Source organism: Lepus europaeus, chromosome 1 (assembly GCF_033115175.1).
Source record: "Lepus europaeus isolate LE1 chromosome 1, mLepTim1.pri, whole genome shotgun sequence".
NCBI lineage: Eukaryota > Metazoa > Chordata > Mammalia > Lagomorpha > Leporidae > Lepus > Lepus europaeus.
In genome coordinates, this window is record NC_084827.1 from 175,769,565 (window position 1) to 175,786,995 (window position 17,431).

The 17,431-nt window shown below is 44.4% G+C and overlaps 1 protein-coding gene across 1 annotated transcript in view; it reads left to right on the forward strand.

Moving 5' to 3' along the window:
- The first annotated feature begins 417 nt into the window (after positions 1-417).
- Positions 418-17,431, forward strand: part of PSMD1 (proteasome 26S subunit, non-ATPase 1) — a 98,700-nt gene continuing 81,686 nt past the window's right edge. The window contains exons 1-7 of the mRNA XM_062193382.1: positions 418-563; positions 5,871-5,914; positions 7,202-7,275; positions 7,472-7,641; positions 8,136-8,341; positions 10,838-10,981; positions 14,077-14,303. Of these exons, the coding sequence (XP_062049366.1) occupies positions 548-563; positions 5,871-5,914; positions 7,202-7,275; positions 7,472-7,641; positions 8,136-8,341; positions 10,838-10,981; positions 14,077-14,303 (881 nt within the window). The 5' untranslated portion in view covers positions 418-547. The remainder of the gene's footprint in view (positions 564-5,870; positions 5,915-7,201; positions 7,276-7,471; positions 7,642-8,135; positions 8,342-10,837; positions 10,982-14,076; positions 14,304-17,431) is intronic.

The window sequence follows — 17,431 nt, forward strand, 5'->3', positions numbered from 1 at the left end:
CTTTTGAAGACAGAAAAAGAAAAGTCACTTTTCCCCAACTCCCCGTGTCGGCTGGGGAGCGCACTGCTGCAGGGAGACCTCCCAGCCAGCAGGTGGCAATGCGCGCGCCGCCCGCGCCTCCCCTGACACCCAGTCTCTGCACAATGGCGGGGGATCGTGGGGGCCTCTCTCTGCAGGTGGCCATCCTGATGCCTGTCCCCAGGTGCAAACCAGCGTCCGCACGGCTTCCGAGTTCTGACGCCGAGGAGGGCTAGCGAGAACAACGGGGCTCTCTGTGTAGCTTTTCCGGCGGGCTGCGGCGGGGCGCCGGCGTCTCAGAGCACGCAGCCCGGAGGCGGATTCGCTCCGGGCCGCAGGCGGGGCGGGGGGCAGCCCCGCGGCGGGCGGGGTCCTGGGTCGAAGCGAGCCGGCGGCCCGAGGAGGAGACTGACTGAGCCGCGCACCGCGGAGCGTGAACGGGTCTCGGAGCTCTGGGGGCCCTGCTCTGACAGATCCGCGGCGCGGTCCGGACGGCGAGCGAGCCGACGCGCGAGTGCTGGGCGCAGCCATGATTACCTCGGCCGGTGAGTGCGGCCGGGCGCCGGCGCCCGGAGGGAGGAGCCGCGGCCGCGCCGGCTTTTAGCTGAGTCAGGGCGGGTGACTGGGCACCTCCTGGCCGGCCGCCGGCCCGCGCGGCCCCTCGCTGCTCCAGGCGCGCTCCCGGGCCGGGGGCTGGGGTCGGGCCCCGCGGCTGCCCCGGGGAGCCGAGCTGGGCGGACCGCGCCGGCGCCCCTGGCCCGCCACACCCCCGTGCCCGGACCCGACGCGACCCCCAGCCCGGGGCGGTCTGTCCTGTGGCTGCGGGTGTTCGCGTGCGGCTAGGGGGCTGTAGCCCTTCCCAGCAGGTGCACCCGGCCGAGCCCTGCTCCTCGGGGTGAGGTGAGCGGGGCCCTCTGTAGAGACGAGGCTCAAGGGGCGATGGCGCGTGGCCGGCCGGGGTCTCCGTGCCCTGACCCTCCGTGCTGACGGACCCTTCCCTGTGCTCGAGCCGCCCAGGCGTTCAGGGGCGTGGGGCCCGCGACGTCCCTGGGCCCGGCCCTGCCAAGGCAAACTCACTGCGGGCGGGGTTGGAAATGGGTCCCTCGCGGGCTCGTTTTTAAGCTGAGGTCAGGAACGGGCCGCGAGTGCTAAGTAGGAAGGGTCCCCCGGCTGTCACACCCGTGGTGGCCCGCGTGCTGGGGAGCCCAGAGCCGTGCGGTCGTGGGGGTTGGTCGGGGACCCGCGTGGGGGCGCAGCGCGATTGTCCCCAAGCACCTGCTGCTGCAGTTGGGCTCTTGCCCACCGGGTACCGGTGACTGGGAGGCGGCAGGAAGACTTTTCCGTTCTGAACTCCCTGAAGGTGAACTAAACTCTCCCTTGCGGGCCGCGTTCTGGTCAGATCCATCCCTTACCTGGCTCCGCATCACCTGTCTCTCCTCTGGGTCACTGTGACCACCTTAACACTTGGCGTTTTATTTTACTTTTTTTTTTAATCACCTCCTTGCAGTCCACTCTTTTCTTGCAGTCAGATCTTCCTTTTGACCGCGTATTTCCTGTGTTTAGGATACAATGCAGACGTAGCCAGAGGCCCGCGGGATCTGCCTGCCTGTTCGCACTCCCGTCCCGATGGCGCCGGCCTCTGTGCGGCTGCTGCGTTCTCTCGGCCTCAGATTCCCCCTCGGGACCTCCCTCGGCTCCGGGTCTCCTCCCCACTGGGTTAGACTCGCTGGCTCCCTCAGCTCCCTGGCTGCCAGCTCTCCCTCACTGTTGGGCAGTTGCCTTGCTGGTTCCCCTGCCCATTCACTGTTGTTTCTCGCCTGGGGAATTTGGGCAGCCTGCTTGCAGTGCCCACAGTTAGGACGCTGCTGGGCTCAGGGCAGAAGGGCAGAGCAGGGCTTGAGTGAAGAGAGCCGGAGCCAGTCACATCAGTGAGTCAGCCCATCGAGTCTTTTAAGCAGAGGCTGAGAGGGAGTTTGTGGGAACACAAGAGAGTTCGGGCCTGTTTCCGTGTACCGTGGTGTGATGAATGATTTTTGAGGTCCTACCCTGAGATTCTGTGATGATAGTGCAATATGTATGTATTACTACCGTTTGATAAGTTTATCTCATTGCTTGTCAATTTCTGCACCAAACCTTTTACCTTTTACTTTCACTGCTTTGTTTCCTGTCCTACGGCTCATTTTGGCTTGGGATCTGTCCCAGGTGCTAAATGAGCCGGTGTTCCGCTTCTGCTGTGGACTAGTCAGCTCATTCATTCATTTGTCCACTGGGAACTCGGAACACAGTGGTGAATAAAAGGTCCACATACACAGTTAATTTTTTTTAAGAGCTGTGATGTGGAAGAGAGCAGAGAGAGAGAGGAGATGGAGGTAGGTGGTTAGCAGAGGGAGATGTGAAATTCAGTGGATTGGGCTTTTTTTTTTTTTTTTTAACAAAATACAAGGAAATAGTGCTAAAAACATGTTTGTTTTTTTTTTCCAAAGTTTTATTTATTTGAAAGGCAGAGTTACAGAGAGAGAGGGAGAGACCTAGAGAGAGAGAGCCACTGGTTTACACCTCTGATGGCTGCAACAACCAGGGCTGGGCCAGGCCAGAGCCAAGAGCTTCTTCCCTGTCTCCCACGTGGGTGCAGAGGCCCAAACACTTGGGGCATCTGCTGCTGCTTTCCTGGGCACATTAACAGGGAGCTGGATTGGAAGAGGAGCACCCAGGACTCAAACCGGCACCCGTGTGGGATGCCAGCATTGTAGGTGGTGGCTTTACCTGCTGTGCCACAGCGCCGGCCCCACTGAAAAGTTTTAAAACAGTAGTCTCCCACTCTCCTTTCTTACTGATCTATGGAGGAAACTGCCTTCTGCTTTGAAGGTGTGTCTTTTGGAACATAACTTTATATTTACAAATAATACCCACATATTGCCATAACTTAATTCAGCAACTTCAGACAGTATCTACTAAGTTCCTATTTTAGCATGAGAGAGTTTTAGCTAACTTTGTCCTCTCCCATTCTCTCCCCCATCCAGAGCAGAGTTCCGTTTGTTTTTGTTTTAAAGATAGTAAGTATGGAACATGGAGTATTTAATTCAGTTCTGTCCTTTTTAGGTCTACCCAAAGGTTGACTTTCTAAAACCAGGAAAACCATGTAGCAAATCAGTCACAAGTGAAACCAAGAAAAGCATAAAAACCCATCTCTTTTTGTAAAAGCCATTCAGACACACTGTGGATGATAATGAGTAACCAGTAGCATTTTTAGTGTTTATGATCTGTTGTACACTTGAAACACTCTAGCCTGTCACCTAATCCAAATCACTGGTTTGCCTCCCTCCCCCACACCGGCTGCATTTTAGAGTTTGTTTCCTGTTTATGCTGTTAATTCAGTGTCTCTCTCTGGACTTATCATACCAAGCTAGGGTTCCAGAAAGTTTTTTTGTCTGCTTTTATACTTGTTGGAATAGTAGTACGCCCTAGTTGTTTGGTTTTTTTTTTAAAGATTTATTTATGGCCGGTGGTGTGGCTCAACAGGCTAATCCTCCGCCTACCGGCACCGGCACACCGGGTTCTAGTCCCAGTCGGGGTGCCGGATTCTGTCCCGGTTGCCCCTCTTCCAGGCCAGCTCTCTGCTATGGCCCAGGAGTACAGAGGAGGATGGCTCAAGTGCTTGGGCCCTGCACCCCATGGGAGACCAGGAGAAGCACCTGGCTCCTGCCTTGGGATCAGCGCGGTGTGCCGGCTGCGGCAGCCATTGGAGGGTGAACCAACGGCAAAGGAAGACCTTTCTCTCTGTCTCTCTCTCTCTCACTGTCCACTCTGCCAGTCAAAAAAAAAAAAAAAAAAAAAAGATTTATTTGAAAGGCGGAGTTACACAGAGGCAGAGACAGAGAGAGTGAGGTCTTCCATCCACTGGTTCACTCTCCAAATGGCCATAACAGCTAGAGCTAGGCTGATCAGGAGCCAGGAGCTTCTTCTGGTCCCCTGCCAGGTCTCCCATGCAGGTGCAGGGGCCAAGGACTTGGGCCATCTTCTACAGCTTTCCCAAGCCATAGTAGAGAGATAGAAGTGGAGCAGCCAGGACTTGGACCAGTGCCCATATGGGATGCTGGCACTGCAGGCAGCGACTTTTCCCACTGTGCCACAGTGCTGGCCCCCAGTGTGCCCTAGTTTTGCTCGGTAAGTTTTGTATCCTTTCCTGTATGCCTCCTCTGAGACTTTTGAAGCTACTTGGCAAGTCTACCCTTATCTGTTAGAAATGGCTACATCTAACTAAAGTTGTCTTAACATTTTTTAATTAGATCAGTGTTAGCTCAATATTCCAGAGTAATTTTAAGATCTATATGGGAAGCATATTTGAGAGATAGTTTGATTTCCTTTGTGTTGTAATAACAGTAATTTCCCAAATCTTTTTTTTTTTTTTTTTTTTGACAGGCAGAGTGGACAGTGAGAGAGAGAGAGACAGAGAGAAAGGTCTTCCTTTGCCATTGGTTCACCCTCCAATGGCCGCCATGGCCGGTGTACCGGACTGATCTGAAGGCAGGAGCCAGGTGCTTCTCCTGGCCTCCCGTGGGGTGCAGGGCCCAAGCACTTGGGCCATCCTCCACTGCACTCCTGGGCCACAGCAGAGAGCTGGCCTGGAAGAGGGGCAACCCGGACAGAATCCGGCGCCCCATCCGGGACTAGAACCCGGTGTGCCGGCGCCGCAAGGCGGAGGATTAGCCTATTGAGCCGCGGTGCTGGCCTCCAAATCTTTTTTCTTTTTTTTTTTTTCTTTTATTTATTTATTTTTTTGACAGGCAGAGTGGACAGTGAGAGAGAGACAGAGAGAAAGGTCTTCCTTTTGCCATTGGTTCACCCTCCAATGGCCGCCGCAGTAGGCGTGCTGCGGCCGGCGCACCGCGCTGATCCGATGGCAGGAGCCAGGTGCTTATCCTGGTCTCCCATGGGGTGCAGGGCCCAAGCACTTGGGCCATCCTCCACTGCACTCCCTGGCCACAGCAGAGAGCTGGCCTGGAAGAGGGGCAACCGGGACAGGATCGGTGCCCCGACCGGGACTAGAACCCGATGTGCCAGTGCCGCAAAGCAGAGGATTAGCCTAGTGAGCCGCGGCGCCGGCCCTCCAAATCTTTTTTCTAAGAATCCCTTTGACCCCTGAGGGTATTTCATTTCCCGGTAAATGCTTTTGGAGAGCACAGTTGCTTGTTTTACTGTCCTGTGTCAGAGCCAATGCCTCATGGATAAGGTGAGGGGTGGTTGAATTCAGAGTAAGTAAGATTGCTCATCATTAGTAAAACCTTCCAGGTTACTTGTGATGGTAAGGAGGTACCTTGAAGTAATTGAAATATTTTACATAGATTTAACATGATGAAAAATACCTTTTTTGTAAATTTTTGGTTTCTTTTGTGTGAATAGTTGTTCTAAAATTGTATGTGAAAGTTTCCCATCTTGATCATTAAAATAGTAGGCCCGTGGTTTTCAAGCTATAGTGAGCCTAGGAATCACGGGAAAGTCTTATAGCCAGGTTGTTGGGCCCCAGCCCTGTAATTTTTGGAGTGGAGTTAAGAATTTGCATTTCTAACATGTTACCAGGTTATACTAATGCAGTTGACCTCAGACTACACTTTGAAAACCATTGAATTAGGCATTTGATGTGATGATATGTATGGTGTTATGAGGGTTTGATAACAAAGAGTTCATTCTTAAACTTTGAAATATAAACCTTTACAGTTTTAAAGAAAAATATTATTGCTCCAGTAAAGTTACTTCTCAGAAAAAAACTTTTTCCAGCTATTGTGCATTTTTGACCAAGTACTGATTTCCATCTTAGTATGTTTCATAATAACGATATACTTTTTGTTTTATAGCTGGAATTATTTCTCTTCTGGATGAAGAAGAACCACAACTTAAGGTATGAGTTGAAGAAATGGTAACTCAGCTTACTGTGGACACTGTGAAGCTCTTTGCTGTCTTCCATCATTTAAAGTAGCTGCTTGCCCACCTGTAGCTAGTCATGAAGCATAGAGAGAAGACGGAATTTTGGCAATAGCAGTTGGTTGGCCTGGAGTTTAACAAAGCTAAGGCAAATAAATCACAACATGGTATTTGAATAAGCCTCCAATTTCTTTATGAACAGCACAAAAAGTGCTTACATAACACATGTTTTTAAAAAAGATGTATTTACTCATTTGAAAATCAGAGTTATAGAGAGAAAGGGAGGGAGGGGGCCGGGGAGATCTTCCAACCACTGGTTCACTCCCCAAATGGCTGTAACAGCCAGAGCTGGGCCAGGCCAAAGCCAGGAACCAGGAAGTTCTTCCAGGTCTCCCACATTGGTGACAGGGGATTAAGTACTTGGGCCATCTTCTGCTTTTCCCAGGCCACCAGCAGGGAGCTGAATTGGAAGTGGAGCAGTTAGGACATGAATCAGCAGCCAAATGGGATGCTGGCATTACAGGCAGCAACTTTACCTGCTGCACCACAACACCGGCCCCACACATTACACATATATAAAATTATTTTCATTTGATGAAAATTTGCACTGTACTTCTAGTGTGTTTAGACACCTAATTCATTTACATCTAAGCTAGCAACCTGGAGTCAATTTTACATATTAAAAGGGTAAAAATGTTCATTATGATAGGTAATGTAACAATATAATTAATCTGATGTTTTATGATTGGGAACAGAAAATGTACCCAAGAGAAACTATGGCAGTTGGTAAATTTCTCTCATACATTAGAAGTTTTAGTGAACATTACTGAGGATTTGGTCATTGATTTACTGGAAACTTTTTTTTTTTTTTTTTTTTTTTTTTTTTAATTTATTTGAAAGGCTGAGTTACATAGAGGGAGGGAAGACAGAAAGAGAGATCTTTCATTGACTGCTTCACTCCCCAAATGGCTTCAATGGCCAGGGCTGGGCCAGGTCAAAACCAGAAGCCTGGAAAACTCCATCCAGATCTCCCACGTGGGTGCAGGGGCCCAGGCACTGGGGCCATCTTCTACTGCTTTCCCAGGTGCATTAGCACGTAGCTGGATTGAAAGTAGAGCAGCCAGGATTCGAACTGGTACTTTTATGGATGTCAGCTACGAAGGCATCAGCTTAACCTGTGCTGTGATGCTATCCCCTGCTGGAAACTTTTAAAGGAAGTATAATTGTATGTCTTAAAATAAAATTTTGGTTTTATCTCCTACAGGAATTTGCACTACACAAATTGAATGCAGTTGTCAATGACTTCTGGGCAGAAATTTCTGAGTCGGTAGACAAAATGTAAGATATTACTTAACTTATATAAACTGAAAGAACTAGACCAATTCTGTCTATGGCTGTGGGTCTTGTGGCTTATTAACTCGTTCACTCGTTCAGCAATTTGCTGCTAGTAAATTGTGGTTTATTTGATTTGGGATTTTTTTTTTTTTTTTTAAACACAGTTTGAACTGGGCCTGTGTCTCCTAATTTCTTTCAGAGAAGTTTTGTATGAAGATGAAGGTTTCCGGAGTAGACAGTTTGCAGCCTTGGTGGCCTCTAAAGTGTTTTATCACCTGGGTGCTTTTGAGGAGTCTCTGAATTATGCTCTTGGGGCAGGTGACCTCTTCAATGTCAATGATAACTCTGAATATGTGGAGACTATAATAGGTAATTGTCTTCCATCTGGTAATATTTATCTTCTTGGCTTATTTCATGCTCTGGTGTACTTATATACAGCATTTTTTGTTCTGAATTTGATGTTGCCAAATTTTATTTTAACTGGAAATTCAAAATATTCCTATAATATTTTTATACAGACTGTTTTTTTAATCTGTGCTCCAACTAAGTGCTAATTATTTCAGTGGTTATTGTTCTCTAATCCAATGAACATACTATTGCATAAAAGGATTAAATGAGATTATATGAGTAATGAGTTATCAATTTATATAATTTCTAATACAAGAAATCAATAAGTATCTGTATTGTGGTGAGCCTGAATGGTTATTACAATACACACCATGGTTTCTTCCACATCTGACATTTTAAAATTTGCTTATCCCTTTAAGTATATATGAATATATGTAAACATCATGTAAACATTGTCTTTTCTGGTAGATTAGTCTAATTTACAAGGTAATCACAGTTTTTTTATTTTCTCATAGCAAAATGCATTGATCATTACACCAAACAGTGTGTAGAAAATGCAGATTTGCCTGAAGGAGAAAAAAAGCCAATTGACCAGAGATTGGAAGGTATTGTGAATAAAATGTTCCAGCGATGCCTAGATGATCACAAATACAAGCAGGCAATTGGCATTGCTCTGGAGACACGAAGACTGGATGTCTTTGAGAAGACCATATTGGAGTCGGTAGGTAGATAATTTATTTATATTTTTTTAAAGATTTGTTTATTTGAAAGGCAGAGAGAGAGAGAGAGGTCTTCCATCCATCGGGTCACTCCCTAAATAGCTGCAACAGCCAGAGCTAGGCCAATCTGAAGCCAGGAGCCAGGAGCTTCTTCCAGGTCTCCCATGTAGGTGCAGGGGCCCGAGGACCTGGGCCACCTTCTACTGCTTTCCCAGGCCATACCAGAAAGCTGGATTGGAAATGCACCAGGGGGGACTCAAACTGGTGCCCATAAAGGATGCCAGCACTGGGGGCTGTGGCTTTACCCACTATACCACAGCGCTGACCCCGATGATGTCATTTTAGAGATTGTTGTTAAAAAAATTGGCAAAGCAAATTGTTTTTTTTAAAGATTTATTTTATTTATTTGAAAGAGTTACAGAGAGAGAGGTCTTCCATCTGCTGGTTCACTCCCTAGATGGCAGCAACAGCTGGAGCTGAGCTGATCTGAAGTCAGGAGCCAGGAGCTTCTTCCCAGTCTCCCACACTGGTGCAGGGGCCCAAGGACTTGGGACATCTTCTACTGTTTTCCCAGGCCACAGCAGAGAGCTGGATCAGAAGAGAAGCAGCCAGGACTAGAACCGGTGCCCATATGGGATGCTTCAGGCCAGGACTTTAACCTGCTGCGCCACAGCGCCAGCCCCAGCAAAGCAAATTATTTAAACTGTAAAGAGCATGGATTGTGAAAAATCTAATTTTAGAAATAGTAAATGTTTGCCAGGTGTTTTTGAAGCTTAGTTGTGCTTCGTGTTTATACCACATTTTTTTTATTCACTTGAAATCTTTTTTGGAAGTTGTATTAATTAATTAGCATCTTCTTTGTCAGAAGGCTGAACTGCCAAACTACTACTTTTATGTATTTATTATGGTTAAAACTACAAACCAGAGTCCTAATTTGGGGTGTTTTACACTAATGAAGACAATCGTGAGTCACCAACTAAAGTGGTGAGAAAGGGGCCAAGACTGTGTTAAATGAACATTACTCTGCAGGCCCACTTTGCACACCACCTGACCTTCACCATGACACTCCAGCCATTTCGGCTTTTTCTCGTCTAGATGAGCCCTACCCCATTCATCCAGCCAAAAAATGCTTTTCCCTTTCTTTAACTGTTTCTTTCCTGTTTGTGATTCAGTACTGAGCTCAATTACCACTTGTTTATAGAGCTTTCAATTAGTCCCCAACATCCATACCCTCCCAGCCCGACTGCAAAGACTAGGTCTATCTCTTGTTAATCTCGTGTGTTTTTTTCCATAGCTTTTATCATTTGTTAATTTATCGTGTTTTCCGGTAGATTATGAGCTCTGTCAGGACAGGTACTTGGTACTTTTTTTGCTACTGTGTTCCCAAAGACAGAGTCAGTGATGAGCAGCAGGAGTAAGAATTCCTTAATGAGTAAATGAATGAATGCCCTGCTCTGGTGGAACGGCCCCTGCTTCGTTTTGTTTCATTTTTGAGCAGTGGTAGCCTTTCCTTGTCTTCATGTGAGTACAGTTGAAGTATTTGTTCTCATTCGTCAAGCAAATATATTTTGAATGCCTTCTGTGTGCCTGACATTGTTCTAAGCATTGAAGATTTAGAAACAGGATCACCGAGGTTCCCTCCCAAAACAGTCTATTGAGGGAATCTAGAAGGAAAACGGGCAGTGAAACAAGTAAGCAGATGAGGTAAAAGGATGATAAATATGGTGTGTGTGTGTATGTTTTTTAAGGCAGAGTAGGTAACGCATCTTATTTTGCATCCCAGCGCACATAGGTATATAACTTAAATCTTAGGAAAAAATACCTATGTCACTACTTGTGATATAACTGATATTTTTAAATTGTATTTAACTTTTCTAAAACTAGCCATACCATGTTGATTTCATTATCTACTGGTGAATCATAACTGACTTTTTTGAGAAACTCTTCTATAGCCCTTCAGTATGCTTATTTATGTTGTTAGAGTGGTATCACAGTTGTTAAGTGTGTTGAGAACCACAAACACGTTGTCTGTCTAGGTCACAGTTTCTTTGTAAGAGTACTAGGTAGGTGTAGGAGAGCTAGAGGTGTACCACATTGTGTTTCCTGGCTGGTGAGTGAATACAGGTGATAGGTCAGGGGAGTCTAGGAGCAAGGTAGAAGGCAGCGAGCAGCCACCAGGGAAGGCATAGCCAGTATGTGGCCAGCTGGATATTTTTTATAGGAAACAGCATCACTCTGTTACAGTGTACTGTGTTCCTGAGGTGGAGATCCCAGGCCATACTAAATATTTTTTCAGTCCCTTTTTGTGTGTGTGTGAAGATATGGAAATACGTATTTCTTTAAAATTTTTCATCCAAAATGGTTAAAAAGTTAGTTTTTTGTTTAAGAGGTTTAAATCATTGATTGCCTTGCATGACTTAAGATAGATGAATTCCATTTCTAAAGAAACACTGCTTCAGTAACCACATAAAGATGTATCTTTCAATTATCTCTTTCAGAACGATGTCCCAGGGATGCTGGCGTACAGTCTAAAGCTCTGCATGTCTTTAATGCAGAATAAACAGTTTCGGAATAAAGTCCTGAGAGTTCTAGTTAAGATCTACATGAACTTGGAGAAGCCTGATTTCATCAATGTTTGCCAGGTAATTGCATTACTGCATACTCTGCTGAGCTTATTTACACCCCAGTAAATTATATTACTTTTTTTATTACATTATAGTGATGGCTTCTTACATGTATCTCAGTTGATCCTCACAGTAGCCCTGCGAAGATAAGGCATGTGATTCCTATTCCCCCCCCTTTTTTTTTTTTTTTAAGGATTTATTTTATTTATTTGAAAGAGTTAGGAAAGGTAAAGCGAGAGAGAAAGAGAGTTAGAGGGATCTTGCATCCACTGGTTCACTCCCCAGATAACCGCAGTGGCCATAGCTGAGCTGATCTAAAGCCAGGAGCTTCTTCCAGGTCTCCCACGCAGATGCAGGGGCCCAAGGACTTGGGGCATCTTCTCCTGCTTTCCCACATCATCACAAAGAGCTGGATAGGAAGTAGAGCAGCCAGGACTTGAAACGGCACCCACCATGGGCTGCCAGCACTGCAGGCTGGGCTGTAACCCACTGCCCACAGCGCCAGCCCCTCTATTCTGTTTTACTGATAAGAAACATCTCACAACACTGAAAAGCTAATTTGTAAGAATTCATTCTCTTTACATATTGCTTTTTCATTTAGAAAATAATCCAAGCATTAAGGAAATTCTGCAAACAAGGAAAACTAAAGTGAAAACACAACCTATACTATATTATGCCATTCTATAATTCAAAGTTTAAAAATTACCTGTGGTTTCATTACCCAAACACAAGCGAACCTTGGGGTACATTTTTACCTTTTCCTATACAAATTTGTACATTTAAAACAAAATTCAGTTGAATACATAAAGTATAAAGTCTTTCCCTTTACTTGGACATTTTCACAGAGGTGATGCGTATTTCCCCTGCTTATCGCCATGTGTAGACCAACTGCGTGCTTTCGGATTGCTGTGCTGGGTTTTATTGACTAGAGGTGTACATTTGGCTTTTTAACATTGTACATGTAGTTTTATGTTCTACTTAGAGAATAGGATTTTACTCTTATTTTTTCGTTATAAAGTGCTCTCGTGTATTTTCATCCTCTATACTTTTTAAAAAATTAGCTTAAAACATTCTTTTAAAGCATGCTTTTTAAAGCAAGTTTGCAACAAAGAAATGCTGAAAGAAAAAATATTCACATTTAAATCAGCTGAGGTTTACTTTTGATGTTGACTTTTTATATCACTCAAAGTCAACTTAAATTTTTATTTTTAAGACTTAGCTATTTGTTCACTTGAAAAACAGGGTAACAGAGAGGGAGAGACAGAAAAAGATCTTCCATCTGCTGGTTTACGGCTAGGCCAGGCTTAAACCAGAAGGCTAGAACTTAATCCAAGTCTCCCACATGGGCCATCTTCTGCTGCCTTCCCAGACACATTAGTAGGAAGTAAATCAGAATCAGAAGCAGAATAGCCAGGACTTGAGCTGGCACTCTGGTAGGGGACGCACGTGTCCCAGGCAGCAGTTTAGCCTGCAGCGCATGCCCTAAAGTCAATTTAACGTGTGATAGTGTGTTTCCTTGCAGTTTTTGGAGTTCTGTTTGCTTCTAAATTTTTAGTGGTATTTTAAAGTAGTTTTTTAAAAACTTCATATGAAAAGTAGTAATGCCCTGTCCTGTTTCTCTGTACAGCTTCATTAGAGGCAGTTATTTTTAACTTGTCCTCTTTGATTGTTGAAAAGTATATTGAGCATTTTTAAAACTTATTTATTTGAAAAGCAAAGGTAGAAACAGAAAGATCTCCCATTTGCTGTTTTACTCCTCAAATGCCCCAATATCCGGGCCTGGGCCAGGTTGAAGCCCAGAACAAGGAACTTAATCCTGGTTTTCCACATGGGTGGCAGGGACCCAAGTATTTGAGCTACCACTTGCTGCCTCCCAAGGTACACATTAGCAGGAAGCTAGAGTCAGAAGTAGAGCTGTGATTGAAACCCAGGCGTTGGTGCAACAAATGCATACCCAAAAATATGCAAAAAATATGTAACGTGGTTAAAATTTAACAAGAACCATAGGATAAACAGTGATAAGTCTTTTCATGACTCTTCTGGCAGCCAAGTTTCCTTTCGTGGAGGCAAACAGTAGCAATTGCGTATAGCCTTCAACTTAGCATTTTTCCATAAATTCTTATGCTCACTCTTGATTGTGCACTATTCATTCAGTGTGTGTACTTTGCCTTACTTAACCATTTCTTCCTCTGTTATTGGTCACTTAATTTATTAACATTATTTCCTGTTTTTAATCTAATAGTTTTGATTAATGTGTTTACATTGAAGTTGAATTACTTGCTACTGAGGGAACCAAAGAATTTTTTTAAAGATTTATTTATTTATTTGAAAGTCAGAGTTACACAGAGAAGGAGAGTCAGAGGGAGAGAGAGAGAGGTCTTCCATCCGCTAGTTCACTCCCAAGATGGCTGCAACAGCCAGAGCTGCGCTGATCCAAAGCTGTGCCGATCCAAAGCCAGGAGCCAGGAGCTTCCTCTGGGTCTCCCAGGAGGGTGCGGGGCCCAAGGACCTGGATCATCTTCTGCTGCTTTCCCAGGCCATAGCAGAGAGCTGGATTGGAAGTGGAGCAGCCGGGACTCAAACTGGCGCCCATGTGAGATGCCAGCACTGCAGGCAGTGGCTTTACCTGCTATGCCACAGCTCTGTTCCCCCAAAGATTAAAATTTAAATTGAATTCTTAAAAATCCCAACTTTATTGGATAATTTTATTTAATGGCCGATTATAAGAGTAGAAGGAGAAATACTTTCTAATACGGTGATTTTAATGCCTCTTATGCTAGGTCAGGCTTGTCTCCTACAATGTGTGGTAAGGAAGAAAAACACAAGTTAAGCTCTTAGATGTGGTTAAGGTTTAAAGAAGCCAGGATTCATTCTGCAGCCAATGTTGAATACTGCTAATTGCCAGTATTAGGAGCTCTGAATAGATTTGCATGGCTTTTCTTTATCCCAGATAGATGCCATTTTCAGGAAAACATCTAGTGCTGGGTTTAGAAAGAGTGCTTGACCAGTGTGCCTGTGTTTACACTTACGATTTTCTCTGTTGTTGATTGTTACCCTGTCAGTACCTTATAGATGAAGTTTCCAATTATAATTGTTCTTCATCTCCATTTCAGTGCTTAATTTTCTTAGATGACCCTCAGGCCGTGAGTGATGTCTTAGAAAAACTGGTGAAGGAAGACAACCTCCTGATGGCTTATCAGATTTGTTTTGATTTGTATGAAAGTGCTAGCCAGCAGTTTTTATCATCTGTAATCCAGAATCTTCGAACTGTTGGCACTCCTATTGCTTCTGTACCTGGATCCACCAATACGGGTACTGTCACAGGATCTGAGAAAGACAGGTATAAGTATCATTTTCTGCATTAGAACTAATTGAACAATCTTTATTATATTTTGGGAATAGGTAGAATAGTCATAGACGGCATATTCTAAAAATAAATTTAACCCTTAACTTTTTTAGGTAGTAAAGTCATCGTGGTCTGTAAAGGCTCTTGTTCTGTTATGCATTATGCTAGGCGTAATAAGGAAAGTCAAAGAGTAGACTCTTCTGGAGAGAAGTAAAAGGGATTCTCTGGTTGAGAGGCCTAGTAGACAGTTTATGTACTATTTAATCAAGTAAGTTAAAAATTTCAGATAGGTTAAGTGGACTAACTTTTAAATATCTGGGTTGGATAGTTGCAAAGTAAGAAACATTCTCAGCTTTTTGTGCTTTTATTAGAATGAGATACATAAATATCATATGCTGGTATAGTATCTTAAAAAAAATATTTATTTATTTGAAAAGCAGAGTTACAGATAGGCGGAGGTGAGGATGGGCGGTGTCTTCCACCCGCTGGTTCACTCCCCAGTTGGCTGCAATGGCTGGAGCTGCACTGATCCGAAGCCAGGAGTCAGGAGCTTCTTCCGGGTCTCCCACACAGTGCAGGGTCCCAAGGACTTAGGCCATCTTCCACTGCTTTCCCAGGCTATAGCAGAGAGCTTCGTCAGAAGTAGAGCAGCTGGGTCTGGAACCAGTGCCCATATGGGATGCTGGCACTGCAGGCGGAGGCTTTACCCACCACACCACAGTGCTGGATTTCATGTATTTCCTTAACACATTTGGACCACTTTTTGAAAATGTTTGTGTGTCTTAGTTATGCCTGCTTACTTTCGTTCTGAAATTGTCCACTTTAGCAGTGAGAGTTCTTCTGAAGCAAAATAAGATGTCACACCCCTCTCAACCTCTAATACCTTCAAAATATATTTCAAATAAAATTATAAGTTCTGAAAGTAACCTACAGGGCTGTACATGACAACATCAAATGTCAGTAAAGCCACAGAACAACTAGGATGCTCAGACTATGCCAGTGGGAGAGTGAAATGGTCCAAGCACATAGAAAAAGTATGGCAGTTTCCTTAGCAAGTTAAATGTCTAACCTGCGTTGGGCATTGTGGCACAAGTTAAGCTGCCACTTGGAGCATTCACATTCCATATGGGACTACCAGTAGGTGGTAGGTATGGCTTCTCCATTCCCCTCACTTCTCCTTATGCTCTGCCTTCTGACTTCACTGACCTTCTTGCCAGTCCTCAAAAATGTAAAAATATTCCTACTTCAGGTTTTCTTTGAAGTTTATTTTTACTTTTTGTTACTTGACTTTATTTTTCTCCGGTGGAGGCCTCCTATTATAGGTATGTTGCATTGACTTTGCCCATCTTCTGTATTTGTTACTTTCTTTTGAATCCTTTTCTGCTTCAATTATTTTTTCTTTTAATTGATTAATAACTTAAACATAGGTAACTACAGATATCTTAAGTGTAAGTACAGGGAGGAGGTTGTTTCCTTTTTTTTTTTTTTTTTTTTTTTTTAAGATTTATTCATTTATTTGAAAGGCACAGTGACAGGCAGAGGAAGAGAGAGAGGTCTTCCATCCCAGATGGCCGCAACAGGTGGAGCTGGGCCCATCTGGAGCCAGGAGCTTCCTCTGGGTTTCTCACATGGGTGCAGGGGCCCAAGGACTTGGACCATCTTCTGCTGCTTTTCCAGGCCATAACATGGAGCTAGATCAGAAGTGGAGCAGCCAGGACTAAAGCTGGCACTCATGTGGGATGCTGGCACTGCAGGCAGCCGCTTTTATCCACTATTCCATCGCGCCAGCCCCATTACAGGGAGTTTCGACAATGTAAACACTCCTGTAACCAGCCCCGTTATCATCCCAGAAACTTCTGGTACTCTTTGCAGTCGACTCCCCAGCCCCCAGACAACCACTGTTTTGATTGCTGTTACCACAGATTTGTATTATTGAATATCAAAGATGGGATTATATAGCATTGATACTTTGTTCCCGATCTTTCTCATTCAGGCTGATGTGCATGCAGCGCATCTGTATTTTTGCTGAGTTACATTTCATTGTATTCATGTGCCGTAGGTGGTTTATGTTTTCTTCGAGTGATGGGCATTGTTGTTGTTTCTAGTGAACAAAGCTACTGTAAAAATTCTGGTACGATGCTTTTTGTAGACAGACGTTTTTATTTCTTTTGAGTAAATATGTATTCTGCTAGTGCAATGACTAGATTTTAGGGTGGATTTTTAAAAAAGATTTATTTACTTATTTAAAAGCTAGAGTGACAGGCAGAGACAGAGAAGAGAGGTTTTACCTCCACTGGTTCACTCCCCAAATACTGGCAACAACTAGGTCTGGGCCAGGCCGAAGCCAGGAGCCAGTAACTCCATCCAGGTCTTCCCCATGGGTGTCAGGAAGCCAAATACTTGGGCCGTCATCTGCTGTTTCCCATGTGCAGTAGCAGGAGGCTGGATCAAAAACCCGGAGTAGCCGGGATTCAAACTGGCAGTCCCATATGGGATGTGAATGCTCCAAGTGGCAGCTTAACTTGTGCCACAATGCCCAACGCAGGTTAGACATTTAACTTGATAAGGAAACTGCCATACTTTTTCTGTGTGCTTGGACCATTTCACTCTCCCACTGGCATAGTCTGAGCATCCTAGTTGTTCTGTGGCTTTACTGACATTTGATGTTGTCAATGACTTTACTATTCTTCTGATGTTTCATTGTAATTTTAATAGAAATTTTAAATAGAAATCCAGTACATGTATCTTGAATGTTTTCTTTGAGTCTTCGGCTTATCTTTTTATTTTCTTACTAGTGTCTTTGGATGAGCAGAAATTTTCATTTTAAAGAATCCAGTTTTTCATTTTGGGGTTCCATCTAAAAAATTCTTTGCCAGCCTCATGGTTGCAGAGATACTCTGCTGTGCTTTCTTCTAAGAACTATATACTGTTAGGTTTTGTTTGTGTCTGTGGTAGAGCTCAGCTTAACTTTGTTAAGGTGTAAGGTAAAGTTGTTATTTGTTTTCCATATATGGATATCACCATTTGTTTAAAGACATGGAGGCATTGACAAAAATCTGTTTAACAATTACAAAGGTACCTCAGAAAGTTTGTGGAAAAAATGGAATTAAAACATGATTATT